The 27,752-nt window shown below is 43.6% G+C and overlaps 1 protein-coding gene across 1 annotated transcript; it reads right to left on the bottom strand.

Moving 5' to 3' along the window:
- On the bottom strand, positions 1-27,752 carry LOC140732099 (interferon-induced protein 44-like). Its single transcript, XM_073054255.1, has 7 exons — positions 27,620-27,752; positions 27,485-27,530; positions 27,175-27,376; positions 19,756-19,884; positions 10,201-10,363; positions 10,017-10,114; positions 1-430 (listed from the first exon to the last, which is right to left on the bottom strand). The coding sequence occupies exons 1-7, from the start codon at positions 27,627-27,629 to the stop codon at positions 269-271; spliced, it is 810 nt and encodes a 269-aa protein (XP_072910356.1). The 5' UTR covers positions 27,630-27,752; the 3' UTR covers positions 1-268.

The following is a 27,752-nucleotide window of genomic DNA, read 5'->3' as shown; positions in this document are numbered from 1 at the left end:
TTGTTTGCTTTTATTCAGCCAAGTGGTCTCGGCCAGTTTATTTGAAAAACTGATTTCCTCTTCAGCTTTACAGGGAAAGAAACTAAAGAATAATAGAAGCAATTATACAACGTTAATAAATGTCTACAGGCAAACAGGTGATTGACTAATATATAAGCAAGTATACTAAAACTACAGGGGAAACAATAGAAAAATCAATCCCACAGCAGTGTCTGTGCTCCTGAAACTGGATCAGATTCACAGCACTGGACGAGGACAGCTGTGATCATTACACTGTTTTGAAAAATCGGTCAATGTTTCTGACCATATTATCCAGAACATACAGGGCCAGGATGCATCTTATCATCTCGATCTGTTCACCTCTCCACTGATTCGAAATCGCAAACATGGAACGCCTATCCATCCCTGTGCGTTCTGCCAAATTCTCAAACTGAGGGAAAGGAAGGAGAGAGAGGGTATTAATGGAATTATAAACTCCACAGGCTTCAGATTCATGGGCAATGGTAGCAGTAACAGAGACGGAGAGAGCTGTTCCATTGGGATGGGTTTCAGCTGAACTGTGTTGTGGCCAGTGTCCTGGGGAATCACGTGAATACTGTGTAGACCAGGCTTCAAAATGGACAGAAAGGGGAGGGTTCCAAGGGCAAAATGATCTATTACTGAAGAGGAAGTAGAACAGCAGTGGCACAAAGGAGTGAGGGGGGATTTGACAAACAAAGTGTGGCAGGAGGGGGCAGAAAATATCAGTAAAATGAGGCAGCACAAAGTAAAGCCCGAGTAATAGAGTTTAACATGTGGCTAAGGAGATGGTGCAGGAGGAGGAGGGCTTCAGATTATTTGATCATTGGGCTCTCTTCCAGGGAAGGTGGGATCTGTACAGACAGGATGGTTTGCACCTGAACTGGAGGGGAATTGATTATCCCAGCAGGAAGGTTCTGGTGCTGTAAGGGTGGGAGCGGTGTTGTTGGAGATGTAAGCTGGAGTTGCAGGGAAGGGAACTAGAGTGCCTGAACAGATAGTGGAGTGGTTGTGGAGATGGATGTTTATAGGCCTACATACAAGGTCAGGAATCAAAAGTTGATCATGGTGGGGCTAATATTCTGAGTTTTGAATATTTCAATGCAAGGAGTATTGTGGGAAGGGCAGATGAGCTTAAGGCATGGATCAGGGTATGGAATTAAGATTTGAAGACATTACTGAGACTTGTTTGTAGGAGGAATAGGACTGAATGTCAAATGTTCTGGAATTTTGTGGCTTCAGACATGATAGAGCGGGAGGGATTAAAAGGGATGGTGTGGCAATTCTAGTCAGGGAAAATAACATGGCAGGGCTTATACAGGATAGAATGAACAGTTCGTCTCCTGAGGCTTTATAGATAGAACTGAGGAACAAGACAGGTATGTATGACCATGTTAATGGGATTATGTTATAGATCACATAATAAGCAGCAGAATTTAGATGATCAAATTAGAGAGATCACAGACTGTTATAAGAAACATAAGGTTGTGATATGAGGTGCTTTAAACTTTCCACATATTGACCAGAACTCCTATGCTGTTAACGGATGGATGGGAGAGAATATCTCAAGTTTGTTCAGGAAAGTTTCCTGAATCAGTGCATAGAGATCCCAAATAGAGAGTGTGTGATTCTAGATCTATCAGGGAATGAGACGGGGAGGTAACAGAAGTGCGTGTAGGTGAACACTTTCTATCTAGTGATCACAATGCCATTTGTTTCAAAATAATTACAGTGAAGGGTAGGTCTGTTTCTTGGGTTGAGACTCTAAATAAGTGAAAGGCCAATTTTGGAAGAACCTGGTAAGTGTGGATTGGCACAGTTCCTTGGTTTTCTAGAGCTATTGGTTAAGAAGAAGGAGGAAGTGGATAGCAGGAATGGGCAGGTAGAAACAAATTAGGTACATGAGGAGTATAAGACATTCAAGAGAATGCTTTAAGAAAGAAATCAGGGCTAAAAGAAGACATTAGGTTCTTTTGGAGATATTTTAAGAACACAAAGACAGCAAGGAACAAAATTGCTCCTTTGAAGATCAGAGCTGAAACATATGGGGGAGATCGTAAATAGATTTTTTGCATCTGTATTTACTGGAACCATAAGATATAGGAGAAGAATTAAGCCACTTGGCCAATCCACAAATTCGTCATGGCTTATCCATTTTTTACCTCAGCCCCAAACTCCTCCCTTCTCCCCATGTTCCTTCATGCCTTGAGCAACCAAAAGTCTATCAATTGTGCCTTAAGTATACATAATGACATGGCCGCCACAGCCACCTGATTCACCACTCTCTGGCTAAAGAAATTCCTCCTGATATCCATTCTAAGAGAACACCCCTCTATTCTGAGGCCGTGTCCTCTGGTCCTGGACTCACCCCATAGGAAACATACTCTCCACTTCCACTCTATCAAGGCCTTTCACCATTCGATAGGTTTCAGTGAGGCCACCCCTCATTGTTCTGAACTCTGGTGAATACAGGCCCAGAGCCATCATACACACTTCATATGACACACCATTCAATCCTGGAATCACTTTTGTGAACATCCTTTGAATCTTCTCCAGTATCAGGACATCCTTTCTAAGGTAAGTGACCCACAATGGCTCACAGTGCTCCAAGTGAGGCCTCACCAGTGGTTTATAAAGCCTCAACATTACATCTTTGCTTTTATGTTCTCATCTCCTTGAAATGAATGTTAACATCACATTTGCTTTCCTTACCACAAACACAACCTGCAAATGATAAGAATATAGGAGCAGGAGTCGGCCATCTTGCCTGTCGCGCCTGTTCCAACATGCAGTATGATAATGGCTGATCTGATCGTGGACTCATCTCCACCTATCTGCCTTTTCCCCATACCCCTTAATTCCCCTACTAAGCAAAACTCTATCCAACCTTGCTTTAAATATATTTACTGAAGTAGCATCCACTGCTTCATTGGGAAGAGAATTGCACAAATTCACCACTCTTTGGGAAAAGCAGTTCCTCCTCATCTCCATTCTAATTCTACTCCCCAAAATCTTGAGTCAATGTTCCCGAGTTTTAGTCTCACCTACCAGTGGAAACAACTTTCCTGCCTCTATCTTTTCCATCTTTTTTATAATTTTATATGTTTTTATGAGATCTCCTCTCCTTCTTCTGAATTCCCGAGAGTACAGTCCCAGGCGACTCAATCTCTCCTCATGTTTAACTCCCTCATCTCTGGAATCAACCTAGTGAACCTCCTAACCACCACCTCCAAAGCCAATATATCCTTCCTCAAGTAAGGAGACCAGAACTGCACACAGTACTCCAGGTGCAGCCTCACCAGTACCCTGTAGAGTTGCACCATAATCGTTTGCAGCCTGGTCTTAAATTCAATCCCTCTAGCAATGAAGGCCAACATTCCATTTACCTTCTTGATTGCCTGCTGCTCCTACAAACCAACCTTTTGTGATTCATGCACAAGTACTCCCAAGTCCCTCTGTTTGGCAGCATGCTGCAATTTTTTTACCATTTAAATAATATGATATGGTGCAACTCAAACTACCTGCGTCTCAATATCACCAAGACCAAGGAGATGGTGGTGGACTTTAGGAGACCTAGGCCTCATATGGAGCCAGTGATCATTAATGGAGAATGTGTGGAGCAGGTTAAGACCTACAAGTATCTGGGAGTACAGTTAGACGAGAAGCTAGACTGGACTGCCAACACAGATGCCTTGTGCAGGAAGGCACAGAGTCGACTGTACTTCCTTAGAAGGTTGGCGTCATTCAATGTCTGTAGTGAGATGCTGAAGATGTTCTATAGGTCAGTTGTGGAGAGCGCCCTCTTCTTTGTGGTGGCGTGTTGGGGAGGCAGCATTAAGAAGAGGGACGCCTCACGTCTTAATAAGCTGGTAAGGAAGGCGGGCTCTGTCGTGGGCAAAGTACTGGAGAGTATAACATCGGTAGCTGAGCGAAGGGCTCTGAGTAGGCTACGGTCAATTATGGAAAACCCTGAACATCCTCTACATAGCACCATCCAGAGACAGAGAAGCAGTTTCAGCGACAGGTTGATATCGATGCAATGCTCCTCAGACAGGATGAAGAGGTCAATACTCCCCAATGCCATTAGGCTTTACAATTCAACCGCCAGGAGTAAGATATGTTAAAGTGCCAGGGTTGATTGTATTTAATGTATCTAAGTAAACTACTTAAGAACTTTTTAAAAGCTATTATTAATGCTTTTTGAGAGAGTGATTTAGATGCGTATCATATTTTTACTGAGTAATTTTATGTAATTAGTTTTGCTAAAACAAGTGTATGGGACATTGGAAAAAATGTTGAATTTCCCCATGGGGATGAATAAAGTATCTATCTATCTATCTATCTATCTATCTATCTAATAATCTGCTCTTTCATTTTTCCTTCGAAAGTGTATGACCTTGCATTTACCAACACTGCACTCCATCTGCCAGACCTTTGCCCATTCACTTAACCTATCTATATCTCTCTGTGCAGACTCTCCATATCTTCTGCGCAATTTGCTTTTCCATTCAATTTAGTCTCATCAGCAATCCTAGATGCACTACACTTGGTTCCCCCTTCCAGATTGTTAACGTATATTTTGAACAGTTGTGGGCCCAACACTGACCCCTGTGCCACACCGCTCACCACTGTTTGCCAACTAGAGTAACACCCATGTATCCCAACTCTCTGCTTTGTAGTTAACCAATCTTCTGTCCATGCTAATACATCCCTAAATTTTCCCTAAATGATCCTTTGGGGAATCCTACTTAAGGACTCCCAGGTCTCATTGTTGAATTTTCTCTCCATTTAGTAAATAGTCTACCCTTTTTTTCTTCTACCAAAGTGCAACACCATACACTTCCTAACACTGTATTCTTAGCCCATTCTCCTCATAGCCTCTCTACTTCCTCAAAACTACCTGCCCCTCTACCTATTTTTGTATCATCTGCAAACTTTGCAACATAGCCATCAATTCTGACATCCAAGTCATTGATATTTGGGAGATGGACACAGAGTTTATGAAGAGAGGCAAAACAGCAGTGAGATCATGGGCCCAATACAGATTACACAGGATGAGGTGTTTGCTGCCTTGTGACAAATTATGGTGGATAAATCCCTGGGGCCTGACAGGTATTTCCTGCAACCTTGTGGGATGCCTGTGCAGAAATTGCAAATTCCCTAGCCAAGATATTTAAAACATCCTTCACGGGTGAAGTGCTAGAGTATTGGAGGATTGCTAACGCTGTTTGGTTGTTTAAGAAAGCCTCTGAAAATGAGCTGGGAAATTACAGTCAGGTGAGCCTGACGTCGGTAGTCGGTAAGTTGTTGGAAGGTATTCTAAGGCGCCAGATATATAGTAAATATTTGAACAGACAGTGACTGATTAGCGATAGTCAACATGACTTTGTACATGATATGTCATATCTAACCAATTTTACAAGGTAGTTAACAGGAAAGTGGATGAAGGCTTGGCAGTGGATGTCGTCTCATGGCCTTTAGTGAGGCATTTGACAAGGTCCCATGTGTGAGCTTGGCATTCAAGATAAGGTAATAAAAGCTAGAGAGTGGTAGTAGATGTTTGCCTCTCTGACTGGAAGCCCATGACTAGCGGTGCACCACAGGAATCAGGGCTGGGTCTGTTGTTGCTTCCCATTTATATCAATGATCTGGATAATAATGTGGTTAACTGGATCAGCAAATATACAGATGACAACAGGATTGTGGTGTAATGGACAGTGAAGAAGACTATCAAACCTTGCAGCAGGATCTGGATCAGCAGGAAAAATCGGCAAAACATTGGCAGATGGAATTTGATGCTGACAAGTGTGCGATCTTGCACTTTGGGAGGACGAACCAGGATAGGACTTAGAAACATAGAAAACCTACAGTACAATACAAGCCCTTCAACCCACAAAGTTGTGCCGAACATGTCCTTACCTTCGAACTACCTGGGCTTACCCATAGCCCTCTATTTTTCTAAGCTCCATGTACCCATCCAGGAGTCCCTTAAAAGACCCACTGCTGCTGGCTGCCCATTCCGTGCACTTACCACTCCCTGCATAAAAAACTTACCCCTGACATCTCCTCTGTACCTACTACCAAACACCTTAAATCTATGCCCTCTTGTGCAAGCCATTTCATCCCAGGGGAAAAGCCTCTGACTATCCACTTGATCAATGTCTCTCATTACCTTGTACACCACTATCAGGTCACCTCTCATCCTCCATCAGTCCAAGGAAAAAAGGCCGAGTTCATTCAACCTATTCTCATAAGTCATTCTCCCCAATACAGCCAACATCCTTGTAAATCTCCTTTTCACCCTTCCCAGGGTTTCCACATCCTTCCTGTAGTGAGGCGACCAGAACTGAGCACAGTACTCAAAGTGTGGTATGACCAGGGTCCTATACACCTGCAACATTACCACTCAGCTCCTAAATTAATTTCCATGATTGATGAAGGCCAATACACCGTATGCCTTCTTAACCACAGAGTCAGCCTGTTGACATTGTATAAGATGTTGGTGAAGCCTAATTTGGAGTAATGTGTGCAATTTTGGTCACCTGTCTACTGGATAAGTGTTTGAAAGGTTGGGGTTCAATGGTGCCGGGAACTGGGACAGAAGTAGTTGAGGTCCAGGACAGATCAGCTGAATTGTAATGATTGGGGCAGCATGATAGAGGAGCTGAGTGACATTCCCCTACCTCTCTGTCAGTGGGATCATGCTATGCACAGATTGGATGCTATGTTTCCCACCCCAATGTCAGCAATAACAGGGAACTGATCAGTAACTTCAAGAGGGGGAACCCAGAGGAACATGAGCCAGTCCTCACTGGGGTTTCAAGAGGTGGAGAAAGTCAGCAACTTTAAATTCATTGGTGTTACTATTTCAGAAGAATTACTATTGGTGTTACTGTTCTGTGCCGAAAAATTAAGTGCAATTATGAGCAAAGCAGAAGCATAGAGGTTTAAAAAGGTTGGGATGACATCTAAAACTTTGACAAACTTCTCTGGATGTGTAGTGGAGAGTATATTGACTGTCTGTCTCACAGTCTGGTATGAAAGGCTTATAGAAGGCAGAGCGGAGTGACGATAGTGCTGAATGGTGATTCCTTTGCTTGCATCTTCAGAACAGCTCTATTTCCATCTTTAACATCTTTATTTTTCGCTTTCAGGATTCTTTTGAAGACCCTGACATGGAGTTACATGCTCACTACAGTTCTCCTGCACTTGGGGTTTCAGGACTGGCCATTGTTCGTCATGCCAAGGGCTCAGCCTAAGTATTTGGAAGCCTAGGATCTTAAGCCTCTGAAGATGAGCGGATCGAGGGTTGATATCATGACAGGAGACCCGTGTGTCATCGTGCGAATCGGAATATCTGTGGCTGTTTGCCCAGAGACTCGTGATCTTTGGGCACAGAGCTCAAATAAAAAGCGACATGGCGGAATTTTAACATTGTAAACCAGAGAGTTGTTTGTTATGTCTCCCTGCTCACTGTGAAAATTGAGACACCTCTTTCTCCCTTATTAGGGAGAGAGCCTGTGGTATGTCGAATGCCGGGTGAACAATGTAGTCTTTGGGGTAACTGCAAGTCTGTGTCTTTACCTTTGCTTTGCTCAAGTTTGAGTGCTTGGTGGTGGGTGCTGATGCTTGTTTCGCCAGTGGGGTGGGGGAAGGGGAGATTGTTGCTTGCTGCTGCTTAGTGCAGGAGGGGGGAAATTTGGGAGGGGAGAACATTTGACCATTGTTCTCTTTGGGGTCCTCTGTTTTTGTGGATGGCTATGAAGAAAGCATTTCAGGATGTGTATTGTATACATTTCTCTGACAATAAATGTATGCATGAAACCTTGAAAGCATCAATGCCCTCGAAAGGAAATCCTACAAAAATGGTGAATATGGCCCAGCCCATCACAGGTAAAGCCCTCTCCACCACTGAGCACATCTGCATGGAGTGTTGTGGTGGGAAAGCAACAACTATCATCAGGGAAAGCCACCACCCTGGACATGTTCTCCTCTCATTGCTGCCATCAGGAAGCAGGTACAGGATCCATCAGACTCGCACCACCAGTTTCACAAAGTTATTACCCATCGATCATATGACTCTTGAACCAAAAGGAATAACTTCACTTAACTTTGCTTGTACCATTGAGATGTTCCCACAACCTGTGCCCCCACTTTCAGGGACTCTTTATTTCAAGTTCTTGATATTTGTTACTAATTTATTTTTATGACTATTTCTTTCCTTTGCATTTGCATTGTTGCCTTCTGCACATGGTTGATTGCCTAATTTAGTCTGGTTTTTCACTGAGTTCAAGTAAATTTTGTCACCAAAAACAGCCCTGAGATTCTTTTTCCTGTGGGCATACTCAGTAAATCTACAAATCTGTAATGAGAACAGGACGAGTGAAAGATCAACCAGAGTTCAGAAGACAACAAAGTGTGCAAATGCAAATATAAATGAATAGTAATAATTAACAAGAACGTGAAATAAGATAAAGAGTCCTTAAATGGAGATGATTTGCTCTGGGGACCATTACAATGGATGGGCAAGTGAGTGTAGTTATCCCCTTTTGTTCAAGAACCTGATGGTTGAGGAGTAGTAACTGTTAATGAAACTGCTGGTATGAGTTGTGAGGCTCTTGTACCTTCGACCTGTTAGCAGCAGTGAGACAAGAGCATGGCCTGTGTGGTGAGGACCGCTGATGAAGGATGCTGCTTTCCTACAGCAGTGTTTCTTGAAGATGTACTCAATGGTTGGTAGGACTTTACCTGTTATATACTTGGCTGAATCCGAAACCTTTTGTTGGATTTTCCATTAAAAGGCATTAGTGTTTCCATACCAGGCCATGATATAGCCAGTCAATACACTCTCCACTGCATATCTATTGAATTTTCTCAAAGTCTTTGATGTCATGACAAATCTCTACAGGCTCCTATGGAAGTAGAGGCACTGGTGTACTTTTTACACAATTGCATTTACCTGCTGGGTCCTCTAAAATGGTAACACCAGGAAATTTAAAGTTGCTAACCATCTCTACACCTGATCCTCCGATAAGGACTTGCACACAGACCTCTGGTTTCCCTCTCCTGAGTCTACAGTCAGCTCCTTGGCTTTGCTGACATTGTGTGAGAGGTTGTTGTTGTGACACCAGTCGGCCAAATTTTCTGACTCCCTCATGTATGCTGATTCATCACCAACTTTGACACGGCCCACAACAATGGTGTCATCAACAAACTTAAATATGGTTTTGGAGATGTGTTTAGCCAATGAGGTGTAAAGTAGGGGGCTAAGCATACAGCCTTGTGGTGTACCAGTGCTGATGGAGATCGTGGAGATGTTGTTGCCAATCTGAAATGACAAGTATACAAGTGAGGAAATCCAGGATCCAATTGCACAAGGAAGTTTTGACACCAAGGTCTTGGAGGTTATTGATTAGTTTTGAGGGGATGCTGGTACTGAACGCTGAACTGTGGCCAATAAAGAGGATCCTGATGTATGTTCCTTTCCTGTTCGGATGTTCCAGGGTTGTGTGAAGTATCAATGAGATGTCATTGGCTGCAGACCTGTTGCTCCAGTCAGCAAGTTGGAGTGGATCCAAGTCAGCTCCCAGGCAGGAGCTGATATGTTTTACCACCAGCCTCTCAAAACTCTTCATCACTGTGGGTGTCAGTGCAACTGGGCAGGTCACAATGCTCAGTTGTTCTTATTCTATTATGAATTTATTGACTATGCCTGCAAGAAAATGAATCTTGGGGTTGTACGTGGCGACAAAAATATTCTTTGATAATAAATTTACTTTGAACATTGAACATGAATGCACATCACTGACTGAGTGTCCGATGACAGCATGAGGTCACTAATTATAATGACATGGAAATGGTGGTTCACTGTTACCTGCCTGAGGTTAATCAAGGATGGAAAATAAACATTATGTCTGTCTGCAAACACACAATATGGGACCAGAATACCGTAAAAACATTGTACTGATATCACTGCTCCTGATTTAACAGATTATTACCTTCTTCTGCAGTGGCTTGTATTCATAAATCCATGCATTGTGTTTCTCTTCTATCTCTAATTTTTCAAACTTGGTCCCAATCACAACCCTGTGAGCATCTGGAAAAGAGAGATGATCCAGATTTCAATATGAAGCTGCAATGCTGAGGTGTAAATGGTTACACAAACTAAAAGAAAGCACTTACACTTCTTTGCCACGGATGTCTCCAACTCTTGAAATGCTTTCATTTGATCATCACTGATGATGTCCATGGTGTTGATGTCAAATAAGAGCATGACTCCATGAATTACGTTTTCGGGAATAACGGGATAGCTGGAAATATCTGAGTCAGGGTTGAAACTGTGTAACTGTGTGAGACAATGAAGAACTGGTTACAGAGAAGCAGCAAGAACACTGATGTTCACACTCACTCAGCACTGAGTTGAACGCTGACCAGAGAGACGAGGCTTATCAGACAAAGCCCAGTGATCAGGGCCACTGATCCATTGAGATCCATTGGGCCCCAACCTCACTCCTGCTCAGTGATTGGTGGGGTCGCTTTGTCCCTGTCAGCTGGGAATGTTGCTCTCTCCAGTTCACTCTTACTCTGCAGATCTTTTCACTGTGAGTCCACTCTGTCCCCAGGAGCTGTTTCAGAATTTGCTCTCAGCTTCTCAGTACTCAGACGCTGGTTCTGTCTAATCTGTCAGTAATGTAATTCCGAACACCAAGGTATGATAGCAAGGTTTACAGATCAGTCAGAAACTGTCTGTGTGGAGTAAAGTTTCAGAATGCAGTACAAAGCAGATTGTTAGTCAATTTGAAACACGATAGAGTCATACACAGAGGCAGTGATCATAAGATGATTGAATTCACCTTGCAATTTGTAAGGGATGAGCTAAAGTCAGTAGTACAGTGGAGTAAAGGATATTATGGAGGTATGAGAGGAGCTGGCCAAAGTAGGTTGGAGAGGGGCACTATCAGGGATGACAGCAGAACTGCAATGGCTGGAGTTTTTTGGGAGTATTTCCGAAGGCACAGGATAGATACAGATCAAAGATGAAGTATTCTAAAGGCAGGATAGTACAACCGTGGCTGACAAAGGAAATCAAAGATAATACAAAAACAAAAGACAGGATATATTAGTGGAAAGCCAAAAGACTGGGATACTTTTAAAAAAACACCCAAACACAACTAAAAAAGCCATAAGGAGAGAAATGATGAAATATGTAGGTAAGCTTCCCAATAATATCTAAAAGGATACCAAAAGATTTTTTTGACATATAAAGAGCAAAAGAAAGGTGAGAGTAGGTATTGGACCCCCTGGAAAATGATGCTGAAGTGGTAGTAATAGGGGACAGGGAAGTGGAAGATGAACTGATAAAGTATGTTACATCAGACTTCACTGTGGAAGACACTAGCAGTATGCTGGAAGTTCAACAGTGACAGATAAGTCATCTGGACCTGATGGATGACACCCTAGAGTTCAGAAAGAGGTAGCTGAAGAGATTGTGGAGGCATTCGTAATTATGTCTCAAGGATCACTAGATTTTAGCATGGAGCTGGAGGACTGTAAACGACAACTATCACCCCACTCTTCCAAGAAGGGAGGGAGGCAAAACAGAGGGAACTATATGTCAGTTTGCCCAATCTCAGTGGTTGGGAAGAATCCATTGTTAAGAATGAGATCTCAGAGTATTTGGAGGCATTTATTAAAATAGGCTGAAGTCAGTATGGTTTCTTTGAGGAAATCTAGATTTCTTGAGAAATCTTTCCTGACAAATCTATTGGAATTCTTTGAAGCAGGATAGACAACATCAGTGGGTGCTGTGTACTTGGATTTTCTGAAGTATGTTGGGAAGGTGGCTCACTTCACACTGCTTAGTAAGATAAGAGCAGCTGGTATTACAGGAAAGATACTAACATGGATATTGGATTGGCTGAATGTCAGGAAGCAACAAGTGGGAATAAAGGGAGCCTTTTGTCATTGCCTGCCAGTCACTACTGGAGTTCTACAGGGAACAATGTTAGGACCACTTAATTTTATATTGTATCAGAATGATTGGGATGATGGAAGTCATGGCTTTGTGGCCAGGTCTGCAGGTAATACAAAGACAGGTAGAGGGGCAGGTAGTGTGGATGAATTAGAAAGGCTGATGAAGGTTTAGGCAGATTAAAAGAATGGGCAAAAAAGTGACAGATGGAATGTAGTGTTGGGAAGTGTATGATCATGCACACAGGTAGAAGGAATAAAGAGCAGACTATTTTCTAACGGGGGACAAAGTTTAAAAATCTGAGGTGATAAGGACCGGGAGTGCTGGTGCAGGATTCTCTGAAAGATAACTTGCAGATTGAGTCAGTGGTGAGGAGGACAAATGTGATATTAGCATTTATTTTAAAATACTAAAATCTGGAATCCCTCTATATCCCTACCATCCATGTGCCTATACAAACCTCTCGTATACATTGACATTGAGCTCACATTCACCACTTGTGTTGGCAGCTTGTTCCTCACACTCATGACCCTCTGAGTGAAGAATTGTCCCCTGATGTTCCACTTCACTTTTCACTTTTCACTCTTAACTCATGATCTCTGGTTGTAGTCCCACCCGACCTCAGTGGTATACCTCTGTGAAATGTCCTCTCAGTATTCGAGGTCCCAAAGATTAAAGTCCTAACCTATTCAATCTTTCCTTGTAACTCAGTTCCTCCAAACCAGACAACATTCTTGGACATATCCTCTGATCTCATTTAAGGTACATCTTTCTTGTAGGTTGCTGACCAAAACTGCACACTATACTCCAAATTAGCTTGCTCTACTGTCTTATAGTATGATGAAGGGATGGGATGAAGATCATCACCGGATGCGGTGCAAAGCGGAGGGCGAACATAAGTGGAGATGTGGAGAAAGCGAACCAGCTGAACAACTTCTTCAACAGGTTCGACAGCTCAATCTCATCCTCACCGCAGAAATCCACACCAGGCTTACTTCCCTCACAGGAAAATAGCCACTCACAGGAGACCTTGCCCACGCCCAGGATTACGGCTGCACAGGTGGAAGGTCAACTGAGGAAGATCTGTACCAGCAAGGCGGCTGGACCGGATGGAGTTTCCCCATGATTACTGAGGGCCTGTGCTACTGACCTGGGAGAACCAGTACAGCGCATCTTCAACATGAGCCTGGAGCAGAGAAGAGTACCCAGACAGTGGAAGACATCCTGTATTGTCCCGGTACCGAATAAACCACAACCAAAGGAGTTGAATGACTTCAGACCTGTTGCCTTGACGTCGCACGTGATGAAGACCATGGAGCGGCTGATAACACAGAATCTGAGGCCACAAACCAGGCACGCCCAGGATCCTCTTCAGTTTGCATATAAGGAGAAGGTGGGAGTGGAGGATGCTATCACGTATTTGCTGCACAAATCACTCTCTCACCTAGAAGGGGTCAGTTGTGCTGTGAGGATTACATTCCTGGACTTCTCTAGTGCCTTTAACACCATCCAGCCCAAGATCTTAACGCACAAACTAACGGAGTTGGGAGTAGACTCTCACATGGTGGATTGGATAGTGGACTACTTGACAGATAGACCTCAGTATGTGCGGTTGGGAGACTGTAGGTCTGACACGGTGGTCAGCAGCACAGGGGCGCCGCAGGGAACCGTACTCTCTCCGGTCCTGTTCACCCTGTACACATCAGACTTCCAATATAACTCAGAGTCCTGCCATGTGCAGAAGTTCGCTGATGACACGGCCATAGTGGGGTGTGTCAGGAATGGACAGGAGGAGGAGTATAGGAAACTGATACAGGACTTTGTGATATGGTGCAACTCAAACTACCTGCGTCTCAATATCACCAAGACCAAGGAGATGGTGGTGGACTTTAGGAGATCTAGGCCTCATATGGAGCCAGTGATCATTAATGGAGAATGTGTGGAGCAGGTTAAGACCTACAAGTATCTGGGAGTACAGTTAGACGAGAAGCTTGACTGGACTGCCAACACAGATGCCTTGTGCAGGAAGGCACAGAGTCGACTGTACTTCCTAAGAAGGTTGGCGTTATTCAATGTCTGTAGTGAGATGCTGAAGATGTTCTATAGGTCAGTTGTGGAGAGCGCCCTCTTCTTTGTGGTGGCGTGTTGGGGAGGAAGCATTAAGAAGAGGGACGCCTCACGTCTTAATAAGCTGGTAAGGAAGGCGGGCTCTGTCGTGGGCAAAGTACTGGAGAGTTTCACATCGGTAGCTGAGCGAAGGGCGCTGAGTAGGCTACGGTCAATTATGGATAACTCTGAACATCCTCTACATAGCACCATCCAGAGACAGAGAAGCAGTTTCAGTGACAGGTTACTATCGATGCAATGCTCCTCAGACAGGATGAAGAGGTCAATACTCCCCAATGCCATTAGGCTTTACAATTCTACCGCCAGGACTTAAGAACTTTTTAAAAGCTATTATTAATGCTTTTTGATATGGTGATTTAGATGCATATCATATTTTTTTACTGAGTTAAGTATTGTATGTAATTAGTTTTGCTACAACAAGTGTATGGGACATTGGAAAAAAAGTTGAATTTCCCCATGGGGATGAATAAAGTATCTATCTATCATCTATCTATCTATCTTATACGACTTCAACATGACATCCCAAATCCTGTACTCAATACATTGATTTATGAAGGAAAATGTGCCAAAAGCTTTCTTTACAACCCAATCTACCTATGATGCCACATTCAACAAATTATCGACCTGTATCCCAAGATCACTTTGTTCTACTACACTCCTCAGTGCCCTACCACATACTGTGTAAGACTTACCCTGTTTGGTCCTATGTAAGTGCAAAACCTTGCACTTGTCTGTATTAAATTCTGTCTGCCATTTTCAACCCATTTTTCCAGCTGATGCAGATCCCTCTGCAAGCCATGATCGCCATCCTCACTGTTCACTACTCCACCAATCTTGGTGTCATCTGCAAATTTGCTGATTCTTTTAACCACATTATTATCCAGATCATTGATGACAAACAACAATGGACCCAGCACTGAACCCTGCAGCACACCGCTGGTCACAGGCCTCCAGTCAAGGGGGCAACCATCCACTGCCACTTTATGGCTTCTCCCACAAAGCCAATGTCTCATCCAATTTGCTACCTTGTATATATAAGATTTCACATGGGAGGTTGGTCAAGAAGGTTCAATCGCTCGAGCAACTGAACCTTCTTGACCAACTTCCCATGCGGATTCTTGTCAAATGCCCTGCTAAAATCCATGTAGACAACTTACACGGCCTTGCCTTTATCAACTTTCCTGGTAACTTCCTCGAAAAACTCTATATGATTGGTTGGACATGAACTACCAAACAGGAAGCCATACTGACTAACCTTAATATGTCCATATTTATACAAAAACTTATATATCCTAACTCAGCCCCAACTCTTATGTCAGATTTCTGTTCATTGACTTTAGTTCTGCATTCAATACTGTGATCACCTCTAAGCTGATCGGCAAACTTCGCCAGCTTGGTATCAGCTCATCCCTCTGCAATTGGACCTTGGACTTTCTGACTAATGGACCCCAATCTGTTAAGTTAGAGAACCTCTCCTCCTATACTTTCAGCAAGAACACTGGCGTGTCTCAAGGCTGTGTGCTGAGCCCTCTTCTGTACTCCCTTTTCTCCTATGACTATGTTCCTGTACATGGTTCTAACTCCATAATCAAGTTCGCAGATGACACCATGGTGGTTGGCCTAATCAGAGGGGCTGACGAGAAGGCCTATAGGGACAAGGTTGAACACCTGGCCATGTAGTGTGCCGACAACAACCTGGTCTTTAACACCCATAAGACCAAGGAGATCATTGTGGAATTAAGGCGTGCTAGGATCCACACTCACATTCTCATCTACATCATCGGAGCTGTAGTGGAGCGTGTATAAAGCTTCAGCTTCCTTGGTGTCCACATTTCCAAGGATCTCACCTGGTCCCTGAACTCTTCCATCCTGATCAAAAAGGCACAACAGCGCCTTTATTTCCTGTTGAGCATCAAGAAAGCTCACCTCTGTCCCAGGATACTGACAGACTTTTACCGCTGTACCACTGAGAGCATACTCACCAACTGCATCTCAGTGTGGTATGGCAATTGTCCCATATCGGACCTCAAAGCACTCCAGTAGGCAGTGAAAACTGCCCAGCAGATTATCAGCACCCAATTGCCCACCAAGGAAAAATCTACCATAAATGCTGCCTGGGCAGGGCAAAAAGCATTATGCATCTCACCCTAACCATGGACTTTTTACTCTTCTCCCATCTGGTAGGCACTACAGGAGCCTCTGAAGACACAGGAAGGTCTTCTTGCCTGAGGCTGTGACCCTGCTGAACCTCACATCACAGCGCTAAGCACTATTGCACCCATATTGTACTGACTCAGTACTTTTATATTTGTATGCTGTAGCACTTACTTTTTATTTGTAGTTATTTTGGAAATAACACTATTCTTTTGAACTTCTGGTTAGATGCTTACTGCATTTTATTGACTTTGTATCTGTACTCGGCACAATGACAATAAAGTTGAATCTAAAATCTAAATCTAAATCAAAAATATCCGGTCCCTCAGAATATCTTCCAATAACTTTCTCACAACTGAAGTCAGACTGCCTCACCGATAATTTCCAGGTTTACATTTACATTGGATACCCTCTCATCCTCTGGTACCTCTCCTGTCACTATAGGCATCCGTTAGTCTCGTAAGACCATGGATTTGTGCCTTGGAAGGTTTCCAGGGCGCAGGCCTGGGGAAGGTTGTGTGGAAGACCAGCAGTTGCCTATGCTGCAAGTCTCTCCTCTCAACGCCACTGATGTTGTCCAAGGTTAGGGCATTAGGACCCATACAGCTTGGCACCGGTGTCATTGCAGAGCAATGTGTGGGTAAGTGCCTTGCTGAAGGACACACACACTGCCTCAGCCAAGGCTCAAACTTGTGACCTTCAAATCACTAGTCGAACGCCTTAACCACTTGGCGATGTGTGAACTCTAACTGTGATAAGCATGTCATTAAGCATGATTTAAATATCTCTGCTATGGCCCCGGCAATTCCTGCACCGGTCTCCCGAGTGTCCAAGGGAACACCATGTCGGGTGCTGGGGATTTATCCACCCTGATTTGCCCCAAGATAGCAAACATCGCCTCCTCTGTAATCTGTACAAGGTCTATGAAGTCGATGCTGCTTTGCCTCAATTCTATAGACTCTGTGTCTGTCTCCTGAGTGAATACAGATGCAAAAAACTGTTTAAGATTCCTCCATTTGTTTTGGATCCACACGTGGATCACCATTCTGATCTTCCAGAGGACCAGTTTAGCCCCTTGCAATCCTTTTGTTCTTAATATATCTGTAGAATCCCTTCCGATTCCCCCTCACCTTGTCTGCAAGAGCAAATTCATGCCTTCTTTTAGCTCTCCTCATATATTTACTAAATGTTCTCTTGCATTTCTTGCACTCCATAAGCACCCCATGTCTTCATCCCTGCCTATACTTGACATCCACCTCCTTTTTCCTCTTAACCAGGTTCTCTATATCTCTTGAAAACCAAGGTTCCTGACATAGTTATCTCTGCCTTTTATTCTGACAGGCATATACAAACTTGGTTCTCTCAAAATATTTCTTCTAAAGGACTGCCACTAACTAAATGCATCTTTGACAGAAAACAAAGTGTTCCAATTGACATTTGCCAGATCATTTCTGGTCAAAATTGTCCTTTCCCCAATTTAAAATCTCAACCCACAGACCAGACCTAGCTTTTTGCATATTTACCCTAAATCTAATTGTATTGTGTAGGGGTATATGGGGTATGTAGGGTGGGTAGCACCTCTGATGGTGGACTTGTCAAGCTCTGCCCAGAGCCTGCTCGTCAACCTTTATTCCCCACCCGCCACACAGGTGTCTCCAAGTAACTGTTTGCATGCGACAGTGGCCACACCCCGGTACACCGTTTGACAGGTGGGCTCAACCAGCTGAGGTAACTGGGAATCTCCAATCCCAGGAAGAAAAGGATTTGCCTACCTCAGCATGCAAAGCCAGTTCCTGTGGACTGGGTGGATAAGATCAGCTACGAGATCCATCAGCCAAGAAGGCGGTGCTGCAATGCTTCCTGGAGAGCAAAGGTCATGACAAGACACAGAAGACACACGGCTATCAACTGCAGCTGAGGAAGTCTCCATTTGTGGTGATTTTTCATACCATTGGATCAAGATTTTTGAGGCTGAGTTAGTGGAACTGCCCCAGTGGAGCAGCTTTTTCCCTACAAAACGTCTTCCACACAGTTCTAAGACATTGTTGGAAATGATGGATACCCGACACAATGGCATTGTGGTCACGTTATAAAGTGTTCCCCTACACAAACTTCTGTCATCTGCCCTGGTTCATTCCCTAATAGCTGATACAATTTCACACACTGTCTCACTGGGACTGCTATGTACTGATTAAGGAAACTTCCCTGAACACATTGGACAAGTTTAATCCCATTGAGCCTTCATACAGTATGATATTCCCAGTCAGTATGTGGAAATTAAAATCACCTATTATAGCAAACTAACGTTTCATACAACAGTCTGTGATTGATTCACTAATTTGTTCCTCCAAATCCCTCGGCCTGTTGGGTGGTCTGTAATATAACCCCTTTCACATGGTCATGGCTCTCTTACTGCTCAGTTCCACCATGTCCCTGTGTGTCACTACCGGACTAATGTCCGTCACCATGTCCCTGTGAGTCACTACCGGGGCTAATGTCCTTCACCATGTCCCTGTGTGTCACTACCGGACTAATGTCCGTGACCATGTCCCTGTGTGTCACTACCGGACTAATGTCCGTGACCATGTCCCTGTGTGTCACTACCGGACTAATGTCCGTGACCATGTCCCTGTGTGTCACTACCGGACTAATGTCCGTCACCATGTCCCTGTGAGTCACTACCGGGGCTAATGTCCTTCACCATGTCCCTGTGTGTCACTACCGGACTAATGTCCGTGACCATGTCCCTGTGTGTCACTACCGGACTAATGTCCGTGACCATGTCCCTGTGTGTCACTACCAGACTAATGTCCGTGACCATGTCCCTGTGTGTCACTACCAGACTAATGTCCGTCACCATGTCCCTGTGAGTCACTACCGGGACTAATGTCCGTCACCATGTCCCTGTGTGTCACTATCGGACTAATGTCCATCACAATGTCCCTGTGTGTCACTACAGGACTAATGTCCGTCACCATGTCCCTGTGTGTCACTACCGGGGCTAATGTCCGTGACCATGTCCCTGTGAGTCACTACCGGGGCTAATGTCCGTCACCATGTCCCTGTGTGTCACTACCGGGGCTAATGTCCGTCACCATGTCCCTGTGTGTCACTATTGGGGCTAATGTCCGTGACCATGTTGCTGTGCATTACTCAGGGACTAATCTCCGTCATAATGTCCCTGTGTGTTACTCCATGACTAATCTCTGTCACTGTGTCCCTGTGTGTTACTGATTGATTAATCTCTGTCACTGTGCTCCTTTTCTCCAGGTATTTCCATATAACTTCATTTACAGAGTGTAATGCTTTCTGAGCCCAATTTATCACTCTATCCCCATTGGAATCAGGCCCCTGTCTTCTGAGTCCTTCAGTTTTGTGGGAAACTTTTTTGGTCCCATTTCTCCGTTCTCTTTCCGAGTTTGCTCAGTGTTTTATGAAACTCCAGTCAAATGTATCAGAAATATGAAGTAACTGAGGATACTCACGTCTGTTCCATTGGGAACTCTTCCTTCCAGGATCATGCATAACACTCTCTTTGCCTGATCTGTTGTCTCCATTGCATTCCATCCAGCAGTATCCCAAAATTTTATCTTCTCTGCTCTGTAGGACCTGAGCTGTGAATTTTCAAAAAGATGTACATTTTTATGGCTTCTTTGATGGTGAGTAAAGTTCTGTGTGTTGTAGGACACATATCTGTCAATTTTCACACAGCAAGATCCCACAAACCGCAGAATAGTGAGCAACAGAGTAACTGCTTTTGCATTGTTAGGTGACAGCACAAAATGTACATCAGGACACGGGACAACTGCCCTTTTTCCCTCAGTGATGGGATATCCCAGGACATAAGGGAATTCTATTTCCCTTGCTGCCATGGAACTGTTTAGATCCTCATCAGAGGACAGATGAATCTGTGGTGAGTTACTCTGACTGCAGTAAATATATCCAGGATTACTGTGTTTAAATCTCTGGATTCCTCTTTCAATCTGCAAACTTCCAGTTCACCTAGTAAACCAGATTAATACGGATAGTCTGGGGTGAGAGAAACAGAGAACGTGGAGGATACTCGACAGATCAGGCAAAATCCCTGGAGAAAGGAACTGGGAATGTTCTCAAGAGAATGAAACTGGAGATTGCCTATAAGATGGCTTTTTAGAGAAATGTGGTCGAGCCCACATGAGAAAAGGTCATTCTAGATTAGATGTTCTGAAATTAATCGGATTTTATGAAGAAGTTTATGTTTATCCCAAGACTATGGTCAACATGCTCCTAGAAGACAGTGGCGTGGCTAATGTAGGTGAACTGAACACAATGATGAGGGAGAGGGAGAAGTGGAGTGTCCATCATCGTGCCCAACGCTGGTTCACTAGACCTGAGTCGACGTAGTAGTAGTTATGGTAAAAGAACCCTTAAGAGGCAGTGTTCATAAAATGATTGAATTCACCCTGATATTTGAGAGAGAGAAATTAAAATAAGAAGTATTAGCATTACAGTTGAGTAAAAGGGATGACAGAGGCATGAGAGAGGAGCTGGCCAAAGTTGATTGGAGCGGGGACATGAGCAGGGTTAACAGTACAGCAATGGCTGGAGTTTCTGAGAGAAATTTGAAAAATGCAGGATAGATTCATCACAAAGAAGAAGAAGTACACTAAAGTCGGGAGGTAATGGGGTAACCGTAATTAACAGGGTCTGTACAAGACAACAGAAAAGCAAAAGAGAGAGAATATAATATAGCCAAAAAAATTCATAGGAAGTTAGAGGTTTGGGAAGATTTTCAAAATTAACAAAAGGAAACTGAGAAGTTGTAACTTCAAGGAGGTTAACAGGAATGTGATGGAGGCAATGCAGTGAATGTAGTTTACATAACATTTGACAAGGTCCTGCATGGGAGGTTGGTCAAGAAGATCCAGTTGCTTGGAGATCAAGATGAGATAGTAAATTGGATTAGACATTGGATTTGTGGGAGAAGCCAGTCAATGGTAGTAGATGGTTGCCTCGCAGGAGCCCTGTGACTAGTGGTATGCTGTAGGGTCCAGTGCCTGGTCCATTGCTGTTTGTCATCTGTATCAATGATCTGTATGATAACATGGTTAAGTGGATCAGCAAATTTGCAGATGACACCAAAATAGGGGGGTAGTGGACAGTGAGGAAGGATAATATAGCTTGCACAGTGATCTGCATCAGCTGGAAAAATAGGTTGAAAATGGCAGATGGAATTTAATCCTGCCAAGAGCGAGGTATTACCAGAGTAGCTCTTACACAGGGACGGTAGGACAGAGAAGAGTGTGGTAGAATAAAGGGATCTGGAAATACAAGTCCATAATTCATTGAAAGTGGTGTCACAGGTAGATAATGCTTTAAAGAAAGCTTTTGGTACATTGGACTTCATAAATGAATGTATTGAGTATGGAAAATGGGACATTATGTTGACATTGTACAACATGTTAGTGAGGCCTAATCTGGAAGAGTACAGACAAAATTTACATGGATGATGCTGGATTTGGAGGATCTGAGTTATGTCGAGATTTGATAGGTTAGACTTTATTCTTTGGAATGTAGAAGATTAAGAGGAGATTTGAGAAAGGTATACAAAATTATGAAGGGTATAGACAGAGTAAATGCAAGCAGGCATTTCCACTGAGGGTGGGGGGAAACTTCAACTAGAGGCCATGGGTTAAGTGTGAAATGTGAAAAGTTTAAGCAGGACCTGAGGAATACATCTTCATGCAGAATGTCATGAGAGAATGCAAAAAGCTGCCAGCACAAGTGGTGCATGCAAGCTGAATTTCAATGTTTAGGAGAAGTTTGGATTGGTACATGGATTGTAGGGATATGGAGAGATATGGGGGTAGGCAGTTTAAATGGTTCAGCATAAACAGAAAGGGCCAAAAACTTGCTTCTGTGTTATGACACTATAACTCTAAATGAAAAGCCATAAGAATAGAAAAGATGAAATAAGAAGATAAGTTATCCAGTAATATAAAAAGGATATGAAAGTATTTTTCAGATATATACAGTCAAAGAGAGGTAAGGTATCAAATGGCTGGAAAATAATGCTGCAGAGGTAGTAATGGGAGACACAGAAATGGCAGATGAACTCAATAAGTATTTTAGAAAACATTGAAAACCTACAGCACAATACAGGCCCTTCGGCCCACAAAGTTGTGCCAAACACTTCTCTGCCTTAGAAATTACAAGGGTTACAGATATCCCTCTATATTACTAAGCTCCATGTACCTTTCCAAAGGTCTCTTAAAAGACCCTATCATATCTGCCTCCACCACCACTGCCGGCAGCCCATTCTACACACTCACTACTCGCTGCATTAAAAACTTAACCCTCATATCTCCTCTGTACCTACTCCCAAGCACCTTGTACCTGTGCCCTCTCGTGGCAACAATTTCAGCCCTGGGAAAAAGCCTCAGACTATGCACACAATCAATTTCTCTCCTCATCTTATGTACTTCTATCAGATCACCTCTCATCCTCCGTCACTCTAAGGAGAAAAGACCAAATTCACTCAACTTGTTTTCATAAAGCATATGCCGCAATCCAGGCAACATCCCTATAAATCTCCTCTGCACCCTTTCTATGGTTTTCACATCTTTCCTCCAGTGAGGCGACTAGAACTGAGTACAGTACTCCAAGTGGGGTCTGACCAGGGTCCTATATAGCTGCATTATTACCTCTCAGCTCCTAAATTCAATTCCACAATTGTTAAAGGCTAATTCATCGTATGCCTTCTAAACCACAGAGTCAACCTGCACAGCTGCTTTGAGCGACCTATGGACTCGGACCCCAAGATCCCTCTGATCCTCCACACTGCCAAGTGTCTTACAATTAATACTATATTCTGCCAACATAGTTGACCTACCAAAATGAACCACTTCACACTTCTCTGAGTTGAACTCCATCTGCCACTTCTCAGCCCAGTTTTGCATCCTATCAGTGTCCCTCTGTAACCTTGGACAGCCCTCCACACTATCCACAACACCTACTATCTTTGTGCCATCAGCAAACTTACTAACCCATTCCTCCACTTTTGCATCCAGGTCATTTATAAAAATCACGAAGAGTAAGGGTCCCAGAGCAGATACCTGAGGCACACTACTGGTCACTGCCTTCCATGCAGAATATGATCCATCTACAACCACTTCTGTCTTCTGTTGGCAAGCCAGTTTTCGATCCATAGAGCAATGTCCCCTTGGATCCCATGCCTCCTTACTTTCTCAATAAGCCTTGTATGGGGTACCTTATCAAATGCCTTGCTGAAATCCATATACACTACATCTACTGCCCTTTCTTCATCAATGTGTTTAGTCACATCCTCAAAAAATTCAATCAGGCTTGTTAGGCATGACCTGCCCTTGACGAAGCCATGCCTACTATTCCTAATCATATTATACCTCTCCAAATGCTCATAAATCCTGCCTCTCAGGATCTTCTCCATCAACTTACCAACCACTGAGGTAAGACTCACCGGTTTATAATTTCTGGCTATTATTAGTCCCTTTCTTGAATAAGGGAACAATATCCACAATCCTCCAATCCTCCGGAACCTCTCTCATTGATGATGCAAAGATCATCGCCAGAGGCTCAGCAATCTCCTCCCTCGCCTTCCACAGTAGCCTGGGGTACATCTCTTCCGGTCCCAGCAATTTATCCAACTTGATGTTTTCCAAAAGCTCCAGCACATCCTCTATCTTAATATCTACATGCTCAAGCTTTTCAGTCTGCTGCAAGTCATCACTGCAATCACCAGGATCCTTTTCCATAGTGAATACTGAAGCAAAGTACTCATTAAATACCTCTGTAATCTCGTCCGGTTCCATATACACTTTCGCAATGTCACACTTGATAGGTCCTATTCTTTCACGTCTTATCCTCTTGCTCTTCACATAACTCTAGAATGTCTTGGGGTTTTCCTTAATCCTGCCTGGTGAGGCCTTCTCATGGCCCCTTTGGGCTCTCTTAATTTCCTTCTTAAGCACCTTCCTGTTAGCCTGATAATCTTCTAGATCTCTAACATTACCTAGCCCTCTGAACCTTTTGTAAGCTTTTCTTTTCTTCTTTACTAGACTTACTACAGCCTTTGTACACCACAGTTTCTGTACCCTACCATAACTTCCCTGTCTCATTGGAACATAGCTATGCAGAACTCCACACAAATATCCCCTGAATATTTGCCATATTTCTTCTGTACCTTTCTCTGGGAACATCTGTTCCTAATTTAAGCTTCCATGTTCCTGCCTGATAGCCTCACAATTCCCCTTACTCCAATTAAACGCTTTTCTAACTTGTCTGTTCCTGTCTCTCTCCAATGCTATTGTAAAGGAAATAGAATTGTGATCACTATCTCCAAAATGCTCTCCCACTGAGAGATCTGACACCTGACCAGGTTCATTTCCCAAAACCAAATCAAGTACAGTCTTTCCTCTTGTAGGCACATATTGCGTCAAGAAACCTTCCTGACATCACTTAACAAATTCCACCACATCTAATCTCCTTGCTGTAGGGAGATACCAATCGATAATTGGGAAATTAAAATCTCATATCACAACAACTCTGTTATTATTGCAGCTTTCCAGGATCTGTTTCCCTGTCTGCTCCTCGATATCCCTGTAACTATTGCACAGCCTATAAAAAACACCCAGTAAAGTTATTGACCCCTTCCTGTTCCTAACCTCCACTCACAGAGACTGCGTAGACAGTCCCTTCATGTTGTCCACCTTTTCTGCAGCCGTGACACTATCTCTGCCACTCCCCCATCTCTTTTGCCTCCCTCCTTGTCCTTTCTGAAACATCTAAAACCCAGCACTTGAAGTAACCATTCCTGTCCCTGAGCCATCCAAGTCTCTGTAATGGCCACCACATCATAGATCCAAGTACTGATCCACACTCTAAGCTCATCTGCTTTGTCCAAAACACTCCTTGTGTTGAAATAGACACATCTCAAACCATCAGTCTGAGCGCATCCCTTCTCTATCACCTCTCTCTCACACTGTGTCCAAGCTTTCTCTATTTGTTAGCCAATCACCTCTTCCCCAGTCTCTTCAGTTTAGTTCCCACCCCCTAACAATTCTAGATTAAACTCGCCCCAGCAGGATTCAAGTGCTACCCATCGTTTTTCTACAGGACACACCTGCCCCAAAAGAGGACCCAATGATCCAGAAATCTGAATCCCTGCCCCCGTTCCAATCCCTCAGCTACACATTTATCCTTCAGTTCATTCTACTGCTATACTCATTGTCATGTGACACAGGCAGTACTCCCAGGATTACATAATAACTTTATGGTCCTGCTTCTCAACTTCATTCCTATTTTGTATCAGTATTGACTGTGGAAGACACCAGCATTATGCCAGATATTCAATAGTGTCAAGGACTAGAAGTGAGAGTAAGAAAGTGCTTGGGAGGTGAAAAGGTCTGAAGGTAAACATAACCTGGACCAGATGCATTGCAGCCCTAGTTCTGAAATGGGTACCTGAAGAGATTGTGGAGGCAGTCATTGGTAGTGATTTGAAGAAACACTTGATTCTGACATGGTTCTGAAGGACTGAAAATCTGTAAATGTCACTCCATACACCCATTCTTCAAATCTTAAACTTCAAAGTTCAAAGTACATTTATTATCAGAGTATGCATACATTATACAACCTTGAGATTTGTCTTCTAACAGGCAGCCACAACACAAAGACACCCAAAAGAACCCATATATAAATAAGACCATTGACACCCAATGTGCAGAGAAAAAACACATCATGCAAACAATAACCACAAGCAAATTGCACTCCGAACCAAAGTCTGCAAAGAGAGATCCATAGTTCAGCACAGAGTCGAGTGGTGAAACAGCGACCTGAACTGGCCCATCCCTCACCTCAGGCCCTGACACCCAAACATTTTCAATCTGACCTGGTGCCTAAATCAACATCCAAACATCAAGTTCAATCATCCGGAAATGCTCTTGGGGCAGGGCCCCAGTGTCTTGATTTGGCCTGCACCTGAACTTCACAATTCTACCCCTCACTTAAATCTCCATCTAGGCATCAGGTTCAATTTGCCTCAATACAGTCTGGGACCTGGACACAACCGTATCAATCTGTCTAATTTCTTCTACAGGATCCCTCTTTCCCCAAAATGGCCTGTTCCTCCAACTATGTTCACATTGTCCACAAATCTGGCCATGAAGTCATTAATTCCATCATCCAAATCATTAGCAAACTACATGAGAAGAAGCAATCCCAATATCGACCCTTCTGGAACACGACTAGTCACCAGTAGCCAACTGGGAAAAGCCCCACCTATTCCAATACTTTGCCTCCTGTCAATCAGCCCATCTTCTGTCCATGCCAGTAACTCTCCTGTAATACCATGGGCTATTAACTTGTTTAACAGTTTCATGTGGGACTATTGTCAAAGACCTTCTGAAAATTTAAGTAAACAGCATCCAATGACTCTCCTTTGTGTATCCTACCTGTTATTTCCTCAAAGAATTCCATCAGAATTGTCAGGTAAAATATTCCCTGACTTTGGCCTATTTTGTCCTGTGCCTGCAAGTGTATCAAAACCTTTTCCATAATCATGGAGTCTAGCATTTTCCCAACCACTGAACTTGGGCTAATTGGCCTATAATTTCTTGTCTTTTGCCACCACCCTCCCTTCTTAATTTCCCAGCAAATTGTTCACAGGTTATTGGGACATGTATTTAAATGGCACCTCCCCCAGCCTCGGGACCTCCCAGGGTGCTCTCCACCCAATCGTTTGGAGTGAGGCTTGTTGGACCATTCACTGCCTCTGATGTGGACACTGGGGTACATCAGGGAGATAGAAAATGGGCAATGAATTCATGGTGAATACATCATCTTATACAGTCCGCGTGTTTATATTAAAGTGACGGCAGTGTGTGTACCTCTGGTGTGAGAGACCTGGGATTGTCTCCTGTCGGGACACAGGTTATAGTTGCTCCTTGTGGATCCAGAGCAGAGAGCAATGTGTTGATGGTCGATGATTTCCCAGCCCCCACCATGCCGAAGAATAGGATGTTTATACAGCCTCCACAGCCCTCAGGAGGGTTGTAGTTACGAAGGTAGTCCCTCAGAGTGTTCAGATTCCTGACAAAGACAGAGACAAGCATCAGCTGTCTGGATGAAGCGGGTTAACGAAAACATCACAGTTACCTGTGTCGGTTGGAATGACACGCTGTGATTAAGGGAACCTACCGCTTGTCCATGGTTGGGAAGTGAAAACAGTCCTCCTTTGAAAAATCTGAAATGCAATATGAAAGCATTAATTTAGTTTTATTCACGCAAGGGGAGGGGGAGGGTCTCAGTAACAGACTGAAGATATAAACTTACTGCTTCCCATGTTTGGCGCCGTGCGGAGTAACCTGCGGAGTGTTGATTGCGATTTAGACTGCCCAAATTCAAATATATTTCTACCTTGCAATTTCACGTTGAGACTGGTTGATGTGCGAACTCGGGCAGGACG

The sequence above is a fragment of the Hemitrygon akajei genome, chromosome 1 (genome assembly GCF_048418815.1).
Source record: "Hemitrygon akajei chromosome 1, sHemAka1.3, whole genome shotgun sequence".
Taxonomy (NCBI): domain Eukaryota; kingdom Metazoa; phylum Chordata; class Chondrichthyes; order Myliobatiformes; family Dasyatidae; genus Hemitrygon; species Hemitrygon akajei.
Note: the sequence above shows the minus strand (reverse complement) of the source record. Positions and strands in the feature narration are given on the sequence as shown.

Excerpts from the sequence above, each read along its gene's own strand:
- LOC140732099 (XM_073054255.1), bottom strand. Across the intron at positions 10,364-19,755 it reads GAGTTCCCAATGGAACAGAC|TTACACAGTTTCAACCCTGA; the intron begins GTGAGTATCCTC and ends TGTCTCACACAG. Across the intron at positions 10,115-10,200 it reads GACATCCGTGGCAAAGAAGT|ATGCTCACAGGGTTGTGATT; the intron begins GTAAGTGCTTTC and ends TCTCTTTTCCAG.